This window comes from Fusarium venenatum, assembly GCF_020744135.1.
Source record: "Fusarium venenatum strain MPI-CAGE-CH-0201 chromosome Unknown EDB82scaffold_2, whole genome shotgun sequence".
Taxonomy (NCBI): domain Eukaryota; kingdom Fungi; phylum Ascomycota; class Sordariomycetes; order Hypocreales; family Nectriaceae; genus Fusarium; species Fusarium venenatum.
The window spans coordinates 7,147,721-7,161,443 of record NW_027072130.1 but is presented as its reverse complement, the minus strand read 5'-3'; the positions used below and the strand labels follow the sequence as shown (position 1 = coordinate 7,161,443).

The 13,723-nt window shown below is 48.5% G+C and overlaps 5 protein-coding genes across 5 annotated transcripts; 2 read left to right on the top strand and 3 right to left on the bottom strand.

Annotated features, from left to right (window-relative positions):
• Positions 1-437: 437 nt before the first annotated feature.
• EDB82DRAFT_184421 (Rapamycin-insensitive companion of mTOR, N-term-domain-containing protein) lies at positions 438-4,990 on the bottom strand. Its single transcript, XM_065607157.1, has 3 exons — positions 3,837-4,990; positions 2,295-3,792; positions 438-2,244 (listed from the first exon to the last, which is right to left on the bottom strand). The coding sequence occupies exons 1-3, from the start codon at positions 4,778-4,780 to the stop codon at positions 532-534; spliced, it is 4,155 nt and encodes a 1,384-aa protein (XP_065464968.1). The 5' UTR covers positions 4,781-4,990; the 3' UTR covers positions 438-531.
• A 1,653-nt stretch (positions 4,991-6,643) lies between these two features.
• EDB82DRAFT_429328 (uncharacterized protein) lies at positions 6,644-7,606 on the top strand (the record flags this gene model as incomplete). Its single annotated transcript, XM_025735795.1, has 2 exons — positions 6,644-7,427; positions 7,482-7,606. 2 exons carry the CDS (start codon positions 6,644-6,646, stop codon positions 7,604-7,606), a joined length of 909 nt encoding a protein of 302 aa, XP_025586466.1.
• A 494-nt stretch (positions 7,607-8,100) lies between these two features.
• Positions 8,101-8,704, bottom strand: EDB82DRAFT_475867 (mitochondrial 54S ribosomal protein uL13m; the record flags this gene model as incomplete). Its single annotated transcript, XM_025735794.1, has 2 exons — positions 8,101-8,619; positions 8,684-8,704. 2 exons carry the CDS (start codon positions 8,702-8,704, stop codon positions 8,101-8,103), a joined length of 540 nt encoding a protein of 179 aa, XP_025586465.1.
• A 538-nt stretch (positions 8,705-9,242) lies between these two features.
• Positions 9,243-10,458, top strand: EDB82DRAFT_184204 (superoxide dismutase). Its single transcript, XM_025735793.2, has 4 exons — positions 9,243-9,331; positions 9,441-9,570; positions 9,626-9,703; positions 9,826-10,458. Exons 1-4 carry the CDS (start codon positions 9,308-9,310, stop codon positions 10,338-10,340), a joined length of 747 nt encoding a protein of 248 aa, XP_025586464.2. The 5' UTR covers positions 9,243-9,307; the 3' UTR covers positions 10,341-10,458.
• Positions 10,459-10,542: 84 nt separating this feature from the next.
• On the bottom strand, positions 10,543-11,458 carry EDB82DRAFT_184339 (uncharacterized protein). Its single transcript, XM_065607156.1, has 2 exons — positions 10,939-11,458; positions 10,543-10,867 (listed from the first exon to the last, which is right to left on the bottom strand). The coding sequence occupies exons 1-2, from the start codon at positions 11,260-11,262 to the stop codon at positions 10,745-10,747; spliced, it is 447 nt and encodes a 148-aa protein (XP_065464967.1). The 5' UTR covers positions 11,263-11,458; the 3' UTR covers positions 10,543-10,744.
• Positions 11,459-13,723: the final 2,265 nt, after the last annotated feature.

The following is a 13,723-nucleotide window of genomic DNA, read 5'->3' as shown; positions in this document are numbered from 1 at the left end:
GAGACTTAATCCCGCGTTCAGCCGCCGTCAATCGGACGCGGCATTGGTGGGGCTCAAGTTACTCACGTCACTATAAAGTAGGTCGCACACATCAGTTCATGATATGAACACCTGCTCATATATGTAACTGATTGGGAGTCGCCAAGTACTAATCGATTGACATAATCAACGTATACTTGCTCTATACATGACCAATTGTCTTGGGTGGGCACAACCAGCGACTTGTCTCGGCTACAGAGACTATGCAGCCCGCTTCATGCTCAATTCAAGCAGACATCTACCACTCGCCAAACCAACAGTCAGAAAGAGCTCTTTTTTAACTTTTTGTCCAATAACTCCTTGATCCAAATTCCAGTCCGGACACCGACCCCTTACTTCAACCGCGCATCACAACGATATATACAACTCGGCGCCGCCTCCCTTTAACATGTTGTCATCATTGTTGTCATTGGTATCATACAGTTGAAACTTTCCAACTTTATTTTGCCATTGGCTATGTAGATTCTCTCTCCAACCTTCACCGCCATCGTTCTACCGCCTCACTCTGAGCGGGGCTGGTGTGAGTTCTGGCGGCGGTGCCAATGGCTCGCTGATGCTGCGCTGTCTCTCGGTTCTATCATCACCCGAACTGTTCTCTCCTTCGCCACTTTCTTCTCCGCTCTCGTCGCTGCTATCATCATCGTCATCTTCCCCATCAGTCTCATCAAAGACGATTTGGCGCATAACGTTCTTATCGAACAGGTCTATAACCATCCTCCTCACACCTAACCGGTAGTGGTTCCATTCCATTGCAGCCATTACTTCTTTGAAGAATTTAGTGCTTCGGAAAGCTGTCGGCTTGTGCGCTCGCAACTTTTGAAGATCCGTAACTGCTTTCTTATATAGCACCATGTTTCCGAGATCCACAATAAGTTCCAGGACTCTAGTATTCACATCCTCGTCACTCAGTAAAGCAGGGAGTTCTGATGGCTCGAGAGGTGGCCTGGCAGCACGAGGAGGCGGCGGCTCTTGGGCGGTGCGTTGACCTGGTGGTAGGGTGATTGAAGTCACTGCCTTTTGTTTCCACGGGGTCAGTGATAGTAGCTTGGACAAGCTGTTGGGGATACAGAAACCAAGGGAGCTGCCCATGGGTGTCGTGTTGGCGTCCCACCCGTTCTCGGACAGAATCTCCAGACCGTGGGTTGATCGGGAAATCAAACCGAGAACGAAGAATGCTGTTCCACGTAGACTCATCACTTCGTGGTGCTCGGCAATTTTTATGATATGTTCCACCACGTCGTTGGACTCCAAGAAAGGTGCCCCAAGTTCCATCGACCCGACGTTGCCGACTGCCCAAAGACATCCTTTGACCTTAGTAAGCACCTCTGCATCACCTGTATCCATGCCGTGATCGCGTATCGTGGCAGCAAAATCCTCAAAGTGGCCCTTGTCACTTAGTAGTCTGCATCCTTCTTGAGTGCGAGTCAACTCTCGATAGAAGTGCGGTGGCACGTGGCTGTCATGGTACTCCCCATCAATCTCGCCATCGTTGAATAAGCTCATGCGAGGGTTGTGCTCGTCTCCATCGATTAGAAACGTCTTGGCAAGACTTGCCTCAATAACCTTGACGTAGGTATCGTTACGTCCTAAGAACCAATCGTCCATTTCGTTACTGATGTAGTCCAGTCCATCCAGGTAGTGATATCCAATAGAAGTCGACAAGAACCGTAGGAGAAGTGGTGCTCCAATCTCGCCCAAATGGTCAAGAGCTGGCCTGCATTCGACTATGTATTCTAGATAGGTCTTGCGGTTACAAGCCTGCTCTAGAATTTTAACAGCTGTCGCACAAACTTCAATCTCGGGATCATAAAGTTGTGTGACCAGCAACTGGATAGCCCACTTGGAATCTCCTACACCACCCTGACTATTGGCCGATGGTACTGGACGGATTGCGTACTTGCGAAGAGCATTCGTTGCATGGATTCGGATTTCCTTCGTACCAGCCGTCAAAGCTTTAGAGACCAATACGCGAGGATGACCTTGGACACTGTAATCAAAGCTCGAAAGAAGTAGCTTGATGAGGTCGGGCCTCTGTTTCAGGTCCATGATGTGGTATATCATGTTGAACATCCTCCACCGTTCTAGTAATTGAAGTCCCTTTGGGTCACCACTCAAAACACCAACCATCGAGAAGTAGCCCGCGCACAACGTGTCGGTGACTCGGTCTTTTGAGAACATTGGGTATTGTGCTGTGAGCCCACTAGTCTGAGGCAGCTGTTAGTAAAGGAAAAGAACACCAGAGCAGTAGGCCTTACCGGATCGCATTGTGCTAGGCATTCCGCTATCTGCCTGAGCAATTTGCTGTCCGCCAAAAACTTGATGCCTTCGGGGGATTGAAGCAGTGAATGCATCAGGGCACAGCCAGCCCTTACATACTTTTGAGTACCTCGAGTGTTCTTGACATTAGCAAACCTATATTTGAATGGCCGGTAGAAACTGATGATTCTCTTCATGAATTTGGACGCTTTGATGGCTTCCTCTAGTCGCTTGCCGCTCTGCAAAGGTCCGTCAATGATCTTGATTATGGTTTCCCAGTTCCACTTGGCGTAGTTGGAGCTGTTGAGTACGTTGCTATCAATCAGGAGTTGCCTGAAGGTGGCATCATCAAAAACCAAAGACTGGTGGGATTTAGGTGTCTCGTCGATTGCTGACAACTCAGTTATGTGGTTGCCAGACGATAACGCTCCTGATAAAGCACCTGACGGTGTGCTTCGATACAATGTTCGACTGACACTGCTAATCTGGTAAACAATCCCTGAAGCGGCCCAGTGGTCATTGTGACCAACGTTAGCTGCCGATGAGAAAAGCTCTGGCAAAAGGTGAAGCTCAGCACTCCAGGACGGAGGCAAGAGGCGGCTAGCAAGCTTGAGTACTTCGCTAATTAATAGAGTTGTTTTGCGCTGGAGTGTTGGGTTCTCATCCCCTTGAGCGATCTTCAGGAGTATGGGTAGAAGGCCTGCTCGAATAAAGACTGCGAGTAATAAGGCAGTATAGTGTTCGACGAAATTCTGCTCGCCACTATCCTCCTCCATGAACTGCGACTGGCTCTTTTCTTTTTGAGAAGACCTCAGATTCGCTACTCTTCCGTATGTTGTCAATCTTCTTCCGGCCAGAAACGATGTCGCCCAGGCTGGTGGCTTGATGCGTAAAAGAGAGAAGATGAGATCAAGGATGGTCTCGCGGACTGCGTCGCTAGGCAGCAGCAAGCTCGTGACGAAAGATCGAATCGTTCGCAGATCATACATGCATAGGGTCATCAACCCAGGCCATGATTTCAAAGCTGTTGCAATGGCTTTGCAGTTTTGCTTCATCACAGTTTCGTTGGTAAGGAGGTGGTCAGTAAAAACGGTAAAAAGCACCTCAAGCCCATAACCTGGTTGTATGTACTTTCGTGTCTGGGGAGAATCGAGCAAGTATAGGAACGCAGAGGCCAAGCTCTCGGGAGCTTTGTAGACACCTTCCGCGAGCGCCTCAGTCAGCAGTCCCAGACCACCGGATGATACCAAAAGTGCTGGATCTTGCACTATAATCTCTGCCAGTGTCTCGATGCAGATAGGTCGTAGACGGTCTGTTTCTCCTTCAACCGGCTGGCCGTTTGGACGTCGATCCTCCCCGTGCTCAGCAACTGCAACAATGGTGCGTACAACAGATCGGGAGACCTCTTTGACTCCACCTTTGACATCAAGGAACGCGCGGACGAATTTGAGTGCCTGCTCGCGTTCAACATCCGCCTTGCGATAGTTGTTCAGAGACCTGAAATGTTAGTACATGGAATTAGTACAAATCAAGATACTTACCGAATTACCAAATAGTCTGTGTTCAGACTACGAATCTTTTTGAGTGATGCGACGTCGGATATCGCATATCTGGTCATTCGATAGCCAGCAGCCACAACCTCGCGGCTTTCGCTCAGTAGCATTACCTGCATGCGGAGCCCAAAGATTGACCAGACCAAGTCATATTTGAGAGTAGGATATCGCCGGAAAAGATCGACCAACTGATTTCCTCGTGAGACGTAGTACTCAGGCGTCATTCCCTCCACTTCCAGAGCTTGAAGTAATTCAGCGAGCGCAAAAGTCGGGCTTTCCGTCGGTTCCTCGGCGTCGGATTCTCCAATTGACCTCGACACGCTTTGTGGTGAGCGTAGCCCAATGGGTCTGGTGGATTCGATAGTGTTGCTCTGAGTACGGTTTCTTTTCGGGGTGTCGGGTGGTATTTGTCGTGTACGTTGGGTATCGGAGATCTTCTGGCGTAGGTCCTTGATACGCAAGTTGCTCGCGTTGAGCTCCGCCTCAACCTTCTGCCGTTGCTCTTTGGTCTGCTTCGCTTTCTTAGAGTTCAGCGCCTCGAGCATGTTCTCGCTACCCTCCTTAATTTTCATCTCACGGTTAAGCCTCTCCTTGAGGTGTGCTAGAGCTTGTTCAGCTAGTGTGTCCGCGTCGTCTTCTTCCACCTTGTCCATGAAGCTACTTGGATATACCGACCCCGCTTCAGTTTTACTCCCAGCCCGACTGCGCAGCTCTGAGCTGAAGCTGCCGGGAGCAACATTGAGACTGCTTCCCCTGGGCGCAAAAGACACGCCTGAGGCGGACAGGTTGCGGTTGTTGGCGCCATTGGGAGGTTGCAGGCCTGAATCACCCCGATCAAAGCTCGTACGGCCAGACAACTGCTGAGGCAGACTAGGCTGGGAAGATTGGCTCGGAGGGGTCATTCCCTTCTGAGCTGCAGAGGAGCTCAGCATGACAATGGCGAGCAGCCCACCGGTTGGGACTGGGCCCAAGAGTGGTGGAGGAGCATTCGTCGATCAACTGGGTGTTTGATAAATCGAGGGCGAATGGTGCGATCGCGGTTAAGGTTCGTGTACGGTACGATATCGTTTGGTGCAGAAACAAGCTGGTCGTGGTATGACAGAGTTCAAATCGACGGCGGAGGCGAGAGTAATGATGATATTTCGTCGCAAGTATAAATCCGACCGCGTTTTCGTCGATCGCGTGGAGACGTTGTACCCAGCTGGATAGAGAAATCGTGGTTTAAGCTGGAGTTTCGAGAGAGCGGAGACGCCGCCGTTTGGTAGATGCGAGCGACACTTTATGCTTTGTGGGGAGTAGGTAGCGCAACGACGAAGTAAGAACCAAAGCTCAGATCACCGGCACAAGCAATATCTAGATTGATGCCTGTAGACTACGTAGATAGGTCAATATCAAAAGCAAAACGAAGGAGACTCGAAGAGCAGTTCGACAGGGTTCGATGGAGGAGCAGGCTATTGATTGGAGGATCGAGGTTAGAAGTCGTTGGGTTGCGGGACAGCCAGGGCCCCAGAGTGGAGGCAGACAGGACCCAGCCAGATGGTGATGCATTCCATCTACAGGCACTAAACCTAACCTGCAGCTCTATAAATGCGCCGTAAAAGGTAGCTGCAGATTAGATCCATTGACTGGGCTTCACTAAAACCATAGTATAAGTTGTCGATGATCCTGCACAGCAGAATGATAATGTGCTGTGGATACTCTTTTGGTTGAGTTGACCAAGGTATTCATACTCAATACCGAAATTGTCACTTAAGGTTACACGACAGTAGAAAAAAGAACAATTTTGTGAGTTGGGTAGAACAGCAGCATTGTTTCAATTTTGTGCCAGTCACCAGTCGTTGCCTTGTGATCGACACTTTATATTGAGTAACAACCCAACATTTTGTATGTTTGTATAGCTTCAGTTATGTTAAATAGTTAATGATTATCTACAACATTTCTGCCATCTCTTCAGTCTGGTGTGCTGTTAAAGCCTACAGGGAGTTACACATGTTTGCTCCAATTTTATTAAGTCTGAGAATTCTTCCAGGGTGCATGAATAAACAAAACGACCATTAAAATCGTAACGCACGGCAATTGTTAAGTTTTCAAGATTTACTGTTACTTGTAGGTATCTGCTACAGGTATTCATGTGCAAATGTTAGACTTTGGACCTGCAACTTTATCATTGCGAAACCAAATGACCCCGATTTGTCCTGTCTATCAAACCAATGAATGCCTGTCTATGTAACCATCTCACAGAAATCATACGGTTAAAGTTGTATTTTGTTGACTTCCATATCCCATGAGACAGATAAGAGAGAAAAGTCAAGATAAGAAACTCCAAGAGTCCCAATGCTTCAGGCGGGCCCCGATATACGGTATCCAGGGCATCGGCGTCCTCCGTAGCCCGGCACCGACCCTGATCGCCCCATACCATGGCAAGGTAAGCTACAATTCAATACTGGTCTTGCTTCTTCGGCTGCGGGCGCTCGTTCCTGATGGATCGCCAACGTCCGTCTCCGTCCGTTGAGCCGCTTGGGGTAGGTAGCCTTGTATGCTTGCTTAGCTGTTGTTGCTATTACGAGGGGGGCTGACGTTCCAACCGTCTTGTATATTAGAAGCTTGTTCCCTCCCTTGTTTCGTGCCGTGTTGTTCTTGATCTAAACTTTTCACGTCTCGTCATCTCTTAGCGATAGTAGCTCCCAACATTTGTTCCAATACAGCTTATCTGTCCCGCCATCATATACTATCTATCTGATTGTACTTTCATTCATCAACTTCAGAGCAAAACAGAACAAATCAAAGCCATCACGATGCCTTACGTATCTGCTGCTCGCTACGGAAAGGACAATGTCCGCGTCTGCAAAGTCGATCGCGATGCTTCTACCGGTGTTCAGACCGTCACAGAGATGACCGTTTGCTGTCTCCTCGAGGGCGAGATTGAGACCTCATACACCCAGGCCGATAACAGTGTCGTCGTTGCCACAGACTCTATCAAGAACACCATCTACATCACCGCCAAGCAGAATCCTGTTAACCCCCCTGAGTTGTACGCCTCAATCCTCGGCAGCCACTTTATTGAAAAGTACAAGCACATCCACGTTGCCAACGTCAGCGTCAAGACTGTTCGCTGGGCGCGTCTTGATGTTGATGGCAAACCTCATCCTCACAGCTTTTTCAAGGATGGCGAGGAGACCCGAAATGTCGAAGTTCGTGTGAGCCGACAGGAAGGCATTGAGATCAAGAGCTCTCTCGTTGGCTTGACCGTTCTCAAGAGTACCGGTTCTGCTTTCCATGGCTTTGTCCGCGACGAGTACACAACGCTTCCTGAGACATGGGACCGTATCTTCTCGACGGATGTGGATGCTACATGGAAATGGAAGAAGTTCGATTCTCTCGCTGCCGTGAAGGAATTTGCTCCCAAGTTCGACAGCGCGCGTGAGGCGGCACGCAACATCACCCTCAAGACCTTCGCCGAGGACGCGAGTGCCAGCGTGCAAGCCACCATGTACAAGATGTCAGGCCAAATCCTCGAATCTGTGCCCGAGGTCGCGACGGTCACTTATTCACTACCTAACAAGCATTACTTTGAGATTGGTAAGTTCAAGCACTATCCTCATTGGAGAATATTCATATTAATTTGTTATAAAGACCTTAGCTGGCATAAGGGAATCAAGAACACAGGGAAGGACGCCGAAGTCTATGCTCCTCAGTCCAGCCCTAACGGCCTTATCAAGTGCGAAGTCTCTCGAGACAATCTGCAATCGAAGCTTTAGGTTGGAACGAAAAAGATTGTGTGTTTCTTAACGATAGAGGTCAAGATGCGAAACATGATGCACCCATGAAGAGGATTGATACCAAGCGACTGGCTTAGATTCTATAATAGATATGAGATAATCAATTGCGTCTTTTTGACCAACTCATAGATTCCTGTGGACATGATGCGTGGTGAAAGTTGCATATGTAAGATTCGAATTGTCATACTCAGAAGCATAGACTTGGACTATGAGATGAATTAGCGGATCAGCGGAGACCCCATGACCAAAAAGTACATCTCGCCTGGGAGACACAAATCAGTTCGGCATCGGCTGATTTCAGAGCATAGAGGGACCATAACTTGGAAAACGTTGATAATTGCTTGATGCTAGGTCATAAATATGCCCAAAATATTGCCCAAAATATTGGTACAGATAGTACAAGGACTTCCAGTCCGCCCAAACTGCTCTTCAACTCACAGCCATTCATCCCATCGTAAACTGCCGTGCCCACTTTATAATCGCTTCTTGTCGCCCTCACGAACTTTCTCGACAGCCTTCTCCCAACCAGGCTTGCCCACTGGCACGCCGCTAAACCGTATCAAGTTCTGCTTGTACGGGTGTGCGTCTCCCTCAAAGGCCTTGAGCCTCGCCAATCGCTTGTCTCGTAGTCGGTTCTTGGGCAACATGCCGCGCACAGCCTTGCGCAGCACCTCGCTACCTCCGTGCTGCTCCATAAGGACATCCATTGTCACAGTCTTGAGACTACCAGGTCGAGTAGTATGTCGGTAGTATGGCTTTTGCCACTTCTTGCGGCCAGTTGTGTGAAGGGCGGCGCAGTTTGTGACAACAACATAGTCACCGCAGTCGGTCGAGGGGTCGAAGATCGGCTTGTTCTTGCCCATGAGAAGGACGGCGATGCGGGATGCGAGACGGCCGAGTGAAGGCGGCGTTACGCCGGGCTGAGTCGACAGAGTGGCATGGGGAGCGGAAGCAGAAACACCATGCCATACTCGAGAGTAGGCGAGTTTGGTCTATTCGATATTGGTTAGAATTGAGGAAGTTTTAAGATATATATATGTATTGGGGATTGCTCACAAGACCGAGAACTTGCGACATATTGGAGGTTTAGAGAGAACAGTCTCTCAGAGATTACCTCCAATTGGGCTATTCAACCACAGAAACGGCAAGGAGGGGTTGAGTCGCCGTAAACGTTGGGTTATGCTGTATCGTGAGATCTCCCACGCTGAAACGCTCAACTAGAAAGTTTGGATCCAGATGCCAAGCACGTAAATTGCTGAGTCAGGAAGAGCGACGTCACGTGCAATTGTCCCAGGTTTGCAGTAGCCAGACTCTCAGACTCTGTAGCTTAACCTCGCCCGATTCCCGAAGTCGCTGGTCCCACTTCTTGGGGGGTGCAACTCCGGACCCCGATGTTATGTTATCACTCGATTGTGGGTGGATTTCAAAGCAGCAAACAAAACCCGACCACGTCGTGTTACAACCTCCTCCTCTTCTTCTGACAGATGCCTCTGAAGTTTACGCCTACTAGACTTTTTGCTACCACATCTCTACTTGCAGCAGCCGGCTATTCAGTTTACCAGTACCGGTTTTCCAATACCACCTTTAAGACCACGCCCCCCACATGTAAGTTCTCCAATTCTATGGGTTTCTCTTACACTGTGAGTATGAAACTAACAGATCAACGCAGCACACAACAAGATGACTGTTGATAACTCGTTTGAGGTGCGCAGAAAACTCTGAGTGATGAGTCATGGTTGTGGAAAAGGGGACGAGGAGAGTTGTTGGCAGCTTTCACCACATCAAGCATACTAATGAAACGTCTTGAAAACAGACCCTCTTTGCAGTTCCGCTGTCATGTGACGGCTGTATCAAAGCAGTTTCAGACTCTTTGTATAAGCTCGGCGGTATCAAGAATGTTGAGGGTAACCTGAAGGACCAATTGGTATCTGTCAAGGGCACTGGTAAGGCGGATTGTTTCCCTCAAGTGTGTATATACTGACTGTGCTGCTGTTCCAGCTGCCCCATCAGCTATTGTGGAGGCTATCCAAGCAACTGGTAGAGATGCTATTCTACGTGGATCAGGAGCTTCAAACAGTATGTGCAAGCTGTTTCCTTGGCTATCAACATTGTTGTTGACTCGTGCTGTCGCGGATGCCCAGCTTTCCCGACGATCGGTTTAACTACCTGATACGATATATGACTGACCTGAATCTTAGGTGCCGCTGTCAGTATTCTGGAAACGTTTGAAGATCCTGTTGATGGTCTCTACGAAGAACCAAGCCGGGATGTAAGAGGATTGGCAAGAATGGTCCAGGTTAGCTCAGGGCGAACACTGGTTGACTTGTCTATCCGTGGCGTCTCGCCTGGAACATATCGAGCTACAATTCGCGCATACGGCGATCTGAAGAACGGTGCAACCTCGACAGGACCTGTCTGGGCAGGAGAAGATAAGAAGCCTCGAGGAGACCTCGGCCTTGTTCAAGTTGGTGAGGATGGTAGAGGCACTTCATTTGTGGATCATGGGTTCCAAATCTGGGAGGTTATTGGACACGCCATGGTCCTAACAAGACAAGAAGAAAATGCTGAGCCCCTAAAGAATGATAAGGATACCGTTGTGGGCATCATTGCCCGAAGCGCGGGTATGTGGGATAACGATAAGACGGTATGTTCTTGTACTGGCAAGACGCTCTGGGAGGAGCGCAAGGATGAGGTCGAGAAGGGAATGCTATGATAACGAGTCATACACCAAATCAGTAATCGACCCTAGAACAATCAACATTGGCATCGAACAAGGCTAAGAACTGGATGAACGAACTTTGACTATAGTATGATGTCTGCATGTCGAAGAATCATGTTCATCCAGTCAACCGTCCCCTCGTAAACTTGAAACAAAGACCTTGACAAGACAGTTGGCTCTGAGAGCGACTTGCGGGGGATCTGTAACATGACGATCGTGCTGCGGCGAGATGTGGTGCCATACCAGGCTTTGGGTTAAGATCGAGCATGGGTGTTGCCATGACCATGGTTCGATACTGAGTCCAAAAAGGCAAGAAGCTTACCATATGGCAAGTTTTGACGGGAAAACTGAACACAGTAGGCGCCCATTTACAAAGTATCCGGAATCAATTCTTGCGGTCACAAATGCTCGCGATAAAGACTGGTAAACGGCCGATGGGAATGCTGTGACAAGGAAAGTGGATTCTTAGATTCACGGCCTTGGTGCATTAAGATACGAGCTCGGCTGAGATGAAGATGAAACTTCTCAGATAAGCCACAGAATCATGGGCCTCATGCGAGACGAGACAGTGGTGTAAGTAGAAGCTGCATACAAGGTTCCACAACGCTTTAAGTTGCTGCCAGGTACAGAGACGGCAGGCTGATAATGTAGGGATTGTCATAATACATCTACCGATCAAACGCGCACGGCATCCAATAAGATAATCGTATTCTGAAAGAGAAAAGTTACTGAGACGAAGCATAATGGGGATAACGGGTGGACGCGTAAGAGAAGTACAGGAGCGGAAACAAGGCTTTGTCTTGGGTTGAACTTGCTGGTTAGCATGACAGATAAAGTCGAGATCTGATGCGACGATAAGAAACAGGAGAAGATAAAGAAAGGAAATTGTGTTTAGAAGTGCAAGCGGCTCTAACATGCAAACAAGATTGAACCTTGATGGATCATTCTTAAATTGTTAGTTGTTTGTGATGTCTGATGTGGTAGAAGAACTATTGCTGATGTCCAACTGTACCTGTTGATACACATATAAAAAAATGACAAGGGCATTCAGTTCGTCTATGTTGATAAGTAGGAGGCAATACCAATCTCGGTGCATTTTTCCTGATTATCAGCAATGACGGCAGTTTTACTCAAGTTGAGATCTGGGTTTGACTCCCTTGTCGGAATTAACAACCTAACTAGGTGTGTTTGATGACCAAGCTGAGATCTCTGAATGCCAGATGAAATAAACGATCTTGTATCCAACAAGACAACAAGTCATTAGAAGTTAGTAATGTTTCAAATATCTAGTGCCTGAATACCATGACGTCTAGAAACTTTCTGCAACATATTCGGGTCTCGGGCTGTAACCAGATTGTACCCCCTGGCTTGGCTCCATGGGGCTCCGGATCGTCATGAGCCGAAGGGCATAATGCATCATCTTGACTGCGGCAGTCGCAGCTTTCGTAATGCCTCCTTGAGAGAGGGGTGTGGCTATGTCCATACTTTACTGTTGGCCAAGTTGCAAGGCCTGAAGACGAGAGAAATTTTCAGCAGTACTGAGATGCCTGTCAAAGACAGGATGAAGGCCGTGTTACAGCGTTACATTGGATATTGAGATGCGTGTTGAGTGGCCGCATTAGCGTACAACGCGCGCGGTAATCCAAGGCATATTCCATCACAGGTTAGGAATCCAGTAGATGAATAGGGTCAATGACACGACACAGCCATGACAACTGTCGGTTTCTATAGTCATGTGAGGAAAACAATTCAAGACAGAACCTATTTCGAGAAACGCTGTTGGTGGCTACTTACTCATCTCATCTCCGTTCCCATGGCACAGGAGCATTGCCAAGATCGCTTGAAGCCGTTAGGGTTGAATCTCGGCTGTAGGTTTGTCAAAAGCATAACGTCTTTCCCGTCCTACCGTTCGTCGTTCTTCTCCCACCGCAACTTAGATCCACTGTCAATTAATTACTGGACCTCGCATACGAACAAGACCACTGGCGAAGTTTCCTTTGATCCCGTGCCCTCGGGACCGAGTATGCCCCCATTCCATGGCTTGGGCCTGATCTGTGGAGTCCAACGTTGGGTTATCACATTGACGGTCTGGCACAGGGCGCTTAGAACCAGATTAAAGTTGATCGAGAGGACAGGCGGTAGGCACGTCATTCGACACCAACAGCTTGGATGCAGTCAGTAGCGTGTTAAAGAGTGCTCGACCGGGGTATATCCTGTAATTCATTGTTGGGTGATGCTTGTAGATTCCCATTGAGGCCATTTACTTACCTGAAAGGTTAGCAGACAAGACTCGCAGTAGGCGCCGAGGGGTGTCTAGGCGGGTCATGGAGCCCCAGGACCCTTGACTAATATCCAATCAAAAAGCGCCCCTGACAGTGACCAGCACCTGTGACAATCGGTGCAGCAGGTGCATAAACTTCCCTGCCCCTACCAAACTATGGCATAGTTGTCAATCCCGGGTATGGAAATCAACGATCAGAACTCGGATCGAACCTTTCGATTTTTAAAGCATCTTATGAGGCTGATGAATGCAGTGGTTCGATTCAACATGTGAGCTGGTTTCAACACCTGCAGCATCTTGATGAACTACCTACCTGCATCACATTTGATTACTAAGTCATCACATCACAGCACTACTGAATCACTGCTAGACTGGTTGGCTGACTGGTGACCTAGAGAACCCCCGGATAGCAGCTAGTGGCGATGGATACGAATGCAATACAATCACTGAATCTTAGATCAGACTCTCCCTCACTCATCAATCTCCTTTGAGAATTCCCCGAAATCGAAACGAGATGAGGATTTAGGTTGGCAGCTCAAACCCGGCCCGGTAAGAGTGCAATTCTCTTACATCAGGCTAGCGGTCGATCAGACGTTGCACATGCACTTACAGCAGTCGTACATTCCAGATCTCAGATACCGCTCAAAACATTGCTGTAGCAGATGGGAGAGAAGGAGCAGAAAAAGAAGAAAAGCGTGCCGACCCTTGTTGCACATCCCCCTGACCCGCCGTACAGAAAGTGTGGTTGTAGAATCGAAGTCAGTCAGGTCCCCCAGGTCCCTAGGTCTCCCAAGGTCTCCCAAGGTTAGCCTGTGACAACCAACTCTGGGTCAAGGAACTTGACCAATTCCCATCCTCTTTAGGCGCTGGGTCTAGATGTAGCAACCACTCATCAATCAATTGTCGCTTGATATGTCATATCAACTTAACAATGCATAAATCACCCCCATCACCTTGCCATTCATTCTTGGCTCGCAGTGATCGAGTAATGTTCCGAGAAACAATGTCCTGGGCGGTTTTGTTCTTCATCATGGAAGTTTTCTTGCTCTGCCATATTCTTGCAGCTTGGTCGGATAGAAACATCCCACTTACAGCA

Bases quoted from the DNA above. Each gene is read 5' to 3' on its own strand.
- EDB82DRAFT_184421 (XM_065607157.1), bottom strand. From the start codon at position 4,780: ATGCTGAGCTCCTCTGCAGCTCAGAAGGGAATGACCCCTCCGAGCCAA. The intron at 3,793-3,836 runs GTAAGTATCTTG...CTAACATTTCAG, and splicing joins ACAGACTATTTGGTAATTCG to GTCTCTGAACAACTATCGCA. The intron at 2,245-2,294 runs GTAAGGCCTACT...CAGCTGCCTCAG, and splicing joins GCCTAGCACAATGCGATCCG to ACTAGTGGGCTCACAGCACA.
- EDB82DRAFT_184204 (XM_025735793.2), top strand. From the start codon at position 9,308: ATGACTGTTGATAACTCGTTTGAG. The intron at 9,332-9,440 runs GTGCGCAGAAAA...TCTTGAAAACAG, and splicing joins CTGTTGATAACTCGTTTGAG to ACCCTCTTTGCAGTTCCGCT. The intron at 9,571-9,625 runs GTAAGGCGGATT...CTGCTGTTCCAG, and splicing joins GGTATCTGTCAAGGGCACTG to CTGCCCCATCAGCTATTGTG.
- EDB82DRAFT_184339 (XM_065607156.1), bottom strand. From the start codon at position 11,262: ATGTTAGAGCCGCTTGCACTTCTAAACACAATTTCCTTTCTTTATCTT. The intron at 10,868-10,938 runs GTATGCAGCTTC...TTATCTGAGAAG, and splicing joins TTAAAGCGTTGTGGAACCTT to TTTCATCTTCATCTCAGCCG.